Source organism: Camelus bactrianus, chromosome 18, assembly GCF_048773025.1.
Source record: "Camelus bactrianus isolate YW-2024 breed Bactrian camel chromosome 18, ASM4877302v1, whole genome shotgun sequence".
NCBI classification, from domain to species: Eukaryota; Metazoa; Chordata; class Mammalia; order Artiodactyla; family Camelidae; genus Camelus; species Camelus bactrianus.
This window is the reverse complement of record NC_133556.1, coordinates 26,980,478-26,986,544: the sequence shown is the minus strand read 5'-3', so window position 1 is coordinate 26,986,544 and position 6,067 is coordinate 26,980,478. Positions and strand designations below refer to the sequence as shown.

The following is a 6,067-nucleotide window of genomic DNA, read 5'->3' as shown; positions in this document are numbered from 1 at the left end:
CACCACCTGCCTTATCCTGAAGCTCTGCTCAGTGAGCTCCACCCCAGAGGCCTCACCCCCCACAAGCTCAGAAGGCTCTGTTCGTATGCCAGACTCAAGGACCATGCCTGGATGCACTGTTCCATCAGAAGTTTCATTTATTGGTGGATTTTGATTGACGGTTGCAACTCAGACACCCAGGGACATGTGCCCACCACCAGCCAGATGGCCTTGGCAGGGGCACTTATTCCCTAGCCCTGGAGACCCAGGAGCACTATTTTTTTGAAACGGCTGACATTTTTTGAGTAGAGGTCATCCCTCCTTGAGGATAGTCCCACAAGAAGCCGATGCTCGTGAGGCCATGGCGCTGATGCCTCCCATGGACCCCACTGAGCACCTTCCCTTTCCGGTCAGGGGTGGCCCAGAAGCCCACGCCAATTTTCTTTCCAAATGATGCCTGGCCATTTCGGTCGGTGAATATGGTCAGATGCTGAATGAATCTCCTGTACGTTCCATAGATTTTTGTAATGTGTTCACCTGGCTGCAGGAGGAGTTCATGGGACTTCCCACCTGGGATGCCATGTTGTCCACTCCAGGAGGAGCCATACCTCAGCTGGATGCTGAGAGGAAGGGGGAGCTTTGAACATCCGGGATCCAGGGTGACTCACCAAGCCCAGGTCCTCGAACCCCGGGCACCAACCAGGAGGTCAGCCCTGTGACTGCAGCGTAAGTCCCTGAGCGCATGACTTTGGGTTTCTCAGACAAGCCTGTGGGCCCCCATCCCCTGCTATGTCTCTTACAAGCTCAGTGATTAGGGCTCTTTCTCCAGCCTCTCCAGGCCTTAGTTTGTTATCTGCAAAGGGGAGTGATTTCAGGGACAGTCACTGAGATCTTCCAGCAGGAGGGCTACACAAGGTGTCCAGTCACCATGACCCTCAGGAGGTGCCAGCTGCTCTCATTGCTCAGAGCAGAGAGCTGTCCCCGAGCCAAGCTTGGGCTTTTGGAGCCCCAGTCACTCCCACTGGACCAGGTGGCAGGCCTGAGAAGCAGGGGACTCCCACACTCATGTGGGGGAGCTCCACTCACTCCACCCCTATGGGCTGATCTGTGACCTTCCCCTACATTGGTGTCTATCCCACAGGCTTCCCTCATCACCTTACCCCACCCACATTATGTCCCTTGTGGTGCCTGATGCTCTGTCCCATTCCCTTGCCCAGATCCTCAGGAACCTGTAAGTGTAGAGCAAATATCTACCCAAAACTTGAGCAAATCACCTGCCACAATGTTAGGGGAATGTCCCTGGACTTGCTGCCTCTATACACTGTTTATGTTCAATCAGTGGTCCACTCTGACCCTCACTTCTTCTTCTGTTTAACCCTAACCTGTGCAGAACTTCTCCCTGCTTTTCCCATGAGGCATTCTCAAACTGAGGGACCAGTTTTGGTTGAGGTGAATTTGGGATGAAAGGAGAAAGTCAGGGGAAGCATCATCTACCCCTCCCTTTAGCTCAACCCAGGAAGCAGAAGCCAGAATTGCAGGTGGAGAGAGATAGAACTGGAGCTGGGTTGTGGGAGAGGAAGCAGACAGAAAGGGACAAAGAGAAGGGGATGGTTGGTGTCCACAGGACCCAGAGGCCTCAACTAGCCTCAAAGAGTCATCAGGAACCCACTGAGGTATTGGGGGAAGAGGCCCTCAGCCCTCCTCCCTAAGTTCCCGAGACTGTGATGTGAGTTGGGACATAGTAATGTGGCTCCGTGGTCCTTCTCTACGCACCTCTTGATTAGTCCCATAGGACTTGTATACACCCGAATCCCAGTTAATTCATCTTCATTGCCTCTGGAGATGCTGAAATGCTTGCCTTTTCCACAACCAAACGTTTCTAGGTTGATGAATGAACCATGTGGGAGAGAGAAAATAAAGACACAGGGTTACATGGTGGTGATTTCTGTCCAAATTGAATGCACCCCCTCTAAACAGATGGATGAGTCCAACATTAGAGTTAGTCTGTGACAGGGCTGAGATCAGACCTCAGGTCCTAGATGGAGGGAGGTGAGGGTGACCACTGTGGGGGCAGGGATGGACTTCAGGAGGGCCGATCCAGCCAGACTTACGTCCTGCCCAGCAGGTGCTGCTCCACAGGAGAGCGAGGGTCAGCCACAGCAGCATGGTTTCTAGCTGGGGAGTCAAGAGCCCCTGGAGAGAAGAGGACAGGCCGTCTGCCTCTCAGAGAGGGGCCTCGCCCGACGTCGTGGGGCCCCATCCTTGACAGGGGCATCACCTTACCTGGCCTGTAGAGTCCTGGCACTGGGGATTCTTGTGGTGCCTGGTCCACCTCCCATGTGGCCCTTTATACCCTCCCAGGCCCAGTGGGTCCCTGTCCAGAAGGGAGGAGCAGAGGGTCACCAGGGGAACAGGGAGGGGCTGGACAGTGGAGGCTCTTCCTGGGGGAGTCCCCTGAGCCACCCTTGGGGAGGCTCCCGGACGTGCTGGGTTTAATTTCTTGGCCCCGTAACCTACACAAACAACACGGGACATGACAGGCATGTGTCTGTCACCTCTGGGTCCCTGTCCACACCTGGACTTGACCTTGTCTTTGGAGGTGGGAGAGTTTCCTGAGAGCCCTTCCCAGCTTGACTAAACATTTTTCAACTCCATGGGAGTATAGGGATCCGCTGTAGCCAGAAACTTCACGGACCCCAGGACTTCTACCTTAAGCAGAACCAGGTTCAGTGACTTATGCAGGCCTTGGCAGAGCCCTGTGTCCTCTGGGCTTTCCCCCTGACCATCAGAGAGCCAGAGTGGACAATGCAGTTCTATTCATCTGGTGCTAGGTTGTGGAGACACCTCTGGTGCTGGTCCTTCATGGCCTGTCACTGGCAGACGTCTGTAATCTTTTTGCGCTGGGTCTCAAAGCTGCTGCGGATGAACTGGACTTAATGTGCTATGGAATTATGGATCAGCAACTACGATGTGCTGACAGGAGACACAGCAGATGGAGGAGAGGGTGATTCTCCAGGCAGTTCTTCTGAGAGCACCTGGGGCCATGCTGAGGGGTCAGACTTTACCTGGGAGATAACAGGGTGCCTCTTGAGGGTTCAGGATCTGGGGACTCTGCTGGTGTGGCACGTCCAGAAGTTCTATGACTGGATGGAGCTAAGGATGTCAGCAGTGCCTCCCTCACCATTGGGAAGAGCCACAGAGTCACAATCATCAACCAAAGGTGTGATTATGGGTGTGGAACTGGGTCACATCGGGTTGGAATCCTGGCTTCCCTGCTTTCTAGGTGTGCCCTTGGGGAGCACAAATCACCTCCATGTGCTTCAGCTGTATCCTTGTTATATGTGGATAGCAATAGAAGCACCTTACAGGGTGTCTGAGAATTCACTGAGATCCTTCTCCATCCAAGGACCTGAGCCTTGGATGGTTCGAAATCTTTACACCCACAGGTAGGTGTGCAGGTGGTTCTTGAGCAGCCTCTGAAATCTCCCAAGATTAGCAACAACAGACTTGTCCCCTAGGTTACAGGACTGGTGGTGTCCTCGTTGCGGTGGAGAAATGCACAGGCTGGAGAAAGGAACGCATCCCCTAGGTTGTGCTGATGCGTTGCCATAGGAGACAGGCTGGGTGTGGACCAGAGTGTCCAGAACACCCTATTTGGTTACAGGGAGCAGAGGTGCAGAGCATGGCCTGGTGTGTTCACAGCCTCACTTGGGAAGTGCTGGCTCACCAGGAGCTGGGGACACTGCCCTCACTGGGAGAGCAGCAGTGGGGAGTCTGGGGTTGGCAGGGGAAGGCCCTGTCTACTGGCCCTCCATTCCCTACATAAGGTACTTAAGCCAGGGGTCAGCACAAGGTGGCCCATAGGCCAGTTCCACCTGTTTTTCCACAACCTGTGAGCTGATAATGCTGTCTACTATTTAAATGATTATAAAAACATTCAAAAGAAGAATTATGACAAGTGAAAAACCCTGAAAGTCCAATGCTAATGCCAGTAGTATGTATTGCCCATTTATTTGCATATTGTCAGCTGCTACATCGAAGCAGCAAAGGCAAAGCTGGCCATTGTGACAGAGACTTTATGACCCAGAAAACCTAAAATGTATGGCCCTTCACCCACAAAGGATCCCTGGTGGATCCCTGTTTCCTATTCTGGAAGTGACCCGGCCCTGTCCGTGGTGCTGGAGGCTGGAGGACATGGGGTTGAGGGAGTGGTGAAATTCGTATAATAACCAGCCTTGAGTAGGGAGTAGGGGCCAGAGAGGAGCTTTGTCCAGAAAGCTGCACCCTTCTTCTGGCCCTGCGCTTGTCTCCCTGGAGAAGCTCTTTAGTGCTTATGTCCCCCACCACCCCATTACTCATGTGCAATGATGAGACTGCCCCACACTGTCCTCCAAAACTCTTCACCCCACCCACAAAGGTCTTCAGCCTCATAAATGCAGCAGAAATAACCTGTGAACAGCAAGGCCAGCAGGCTGCAGAGGGACAGAGAACCCCTCCTGAGGCCCTGGAATCTCCTACGTGGGAAGGAGGCAGAAGAGACCTAGGACCTTGGCAAGCACAGCTCCTGGAGGAAGGTGGCTGGGGTGGCTTGCACATGCATATCTCACACGTGGGCACCATGCACACCTAAGCAGGAAGCCCCATCCTGGAGGACCTGTATCCTGGCTTGCAGACAACTGCCTTCCCACTCTGTCCACCTGTGGCAGAGATAGCCAGCTCTCTGGAATCTCCTTAATAAGGGCTCTGATCCCATCCTGAGGGCCCCACCCTTAGGACAGGACCTCACCCTATGGAATTCCCGAAGGGCCCATCTCCCAACAACCATCACTCTTCAGCAACCATATGCGTCTGGAGGGGACCCACAACATTCAGTTCACAACAGTATCTCTATGCCATCTCTAATGTGTTTCCCTGCCTCTCTGTTTCCTGCAAATTGGTAGTTGTATCCAAAAGCTTGAGCAAATTCAAGTTGATTTTCCTGCACAAGATCCTTCAGAGCTGGAGGTGTGTCTTTTATCAGGGTACTCGGGTCACACTCGTCTCCTGGTAATGGAAGCAGCTGTCGGAGATCATTGCCACGATCAGTTAATCCATTCCATTGCAACACGGTGCTATTCTCTCATTCCTGTTCTGCTTATTAGCTAGAATTGGTTCCAAAAGAGTAATTTTTCCTCTTCTACATAATTATCCTGAGGTAAAGTTCACCAACTATAAGAAAGACCAAAAAGTGCTTGATGATTGATTGACTTTACATGCTTAATTACCAATCTGCAAAATAATGAGTTATTTCCTTAGCCTACTCCACAAATAACAAGTGAAATCTTTTTTGTGGTATCATAAACTCAAGGATTCATGGTGTCTGTGAGCTGCCTCGTGATCTGGAAAGAAGGGAGTGAAGGGGTCAGCCAGTCCCTATAGAGATGTCAAGTGCCCTGGGTGGGTCGGGGAGGAGAGAGTTGGCTGTCCCTTAGCAGTGAGCAGATACCCCAGGTCTCCCAGACACAGCGGGTGGCCAGTCGCCTGCAGGATGACAAGCCTTCCATGTGTCAGGCGGGGGCGGCCTGACCAGGTCCGCTGACCACTGGCCCCTAGGAGGGACTGGCCTCAGATGGCCGTGCTCTCCCCCGGCCTCCTCATACAGAGTGACTGTAGGACCAGAACAGTGACCCAGCCTCCCTGTTCTGTCTTGTTCTAGGGTCCCCAGGGATGAGCTGCCTCCAGGTCAGGACCAGCCCTGGACGTCCCAGCAAAGGGTCCATGTGCCTAGGAGGTGCTGGAGTAGAAACTGAGAGAAGGGGACACATCTGATGGCGAGGCTGGGCCCCATTTCCACCTGCGGTCCCTCCACGCTGTGCAGCCACTCCAGGGATGCCAGGAAGATTGTGGGGACCAAGGTGCCCAGGAAGGACCGGTCAGCTGAGGTGGGCTCAAGGGGCACGTGGTGCGGATGCCTCACCCTCCCCAGCTGGGTGCCCGGGGCGTTACTGCCTCCTCCGGGGACTGGGGTGGCTGGAGGGCGGCCACGGGGCTCCTCCCCTCACTCCCAGCACCTGGGCCCCAGCACCTCTGGCCTGTTCTCTCCTAGCTC

The 6,067-nt window shown here is 53.8% G+C and overlaps 1 protein-coding gene across 1 annotated transcript; it reads right to left on the bottom strand.

The window, feature by feature from the left end:
- Positions 1-253: 253 nt before the first annotated feature.
- On the bottom strand, positions 254-2,153 carry LOC105064917 (pancreatic adenocarcinoma up-regulated factor). The gene is made up of 3 exons (XM_010949953.2): positions 2,091-2,153; positions 1,753-1,858; positions 254-599 (listed from the first exon to the last, which is right to left on the bottom strand). The coding sequence occupies exons 1-3, from the start codon at positions 2,143-2,145 to the stop codon at positions 254-256; spliced, it is 507 nt and encodes a 168-aa protein (XP_010948255.1). The 5' UTR covers positions 2,146-2,153.
- Positions 2,154-6,067: the final 3,914 nt, after the last annotated feature.

Excerpts from the sequence above, each read along its gene's own strand:
- LOC105064917 (XM_010949953.2), bottom strand. The coding sequence starts at position 2,145 with ATGCTGCTGTGGCTGACCCTCGCTCTCCTGTGGAGCAGCACCTGCTGG. Across the intron at positions 1,859-2,090 it reads CAGCACCTGCTGGGCAGGAC|AAACGTTTGGTTGTGGAAAA; the intron begins GTAAGTCTGGCT and ends TCATCAACCTAG. Across the intron at positions 600-1,752 it reads CCTATGGGACTAATCAAGAG|CATCCAGCTGAGGTATGGCT; the intron begins GTGCGTAGAGAA and ends CCTTCCTCTCAG.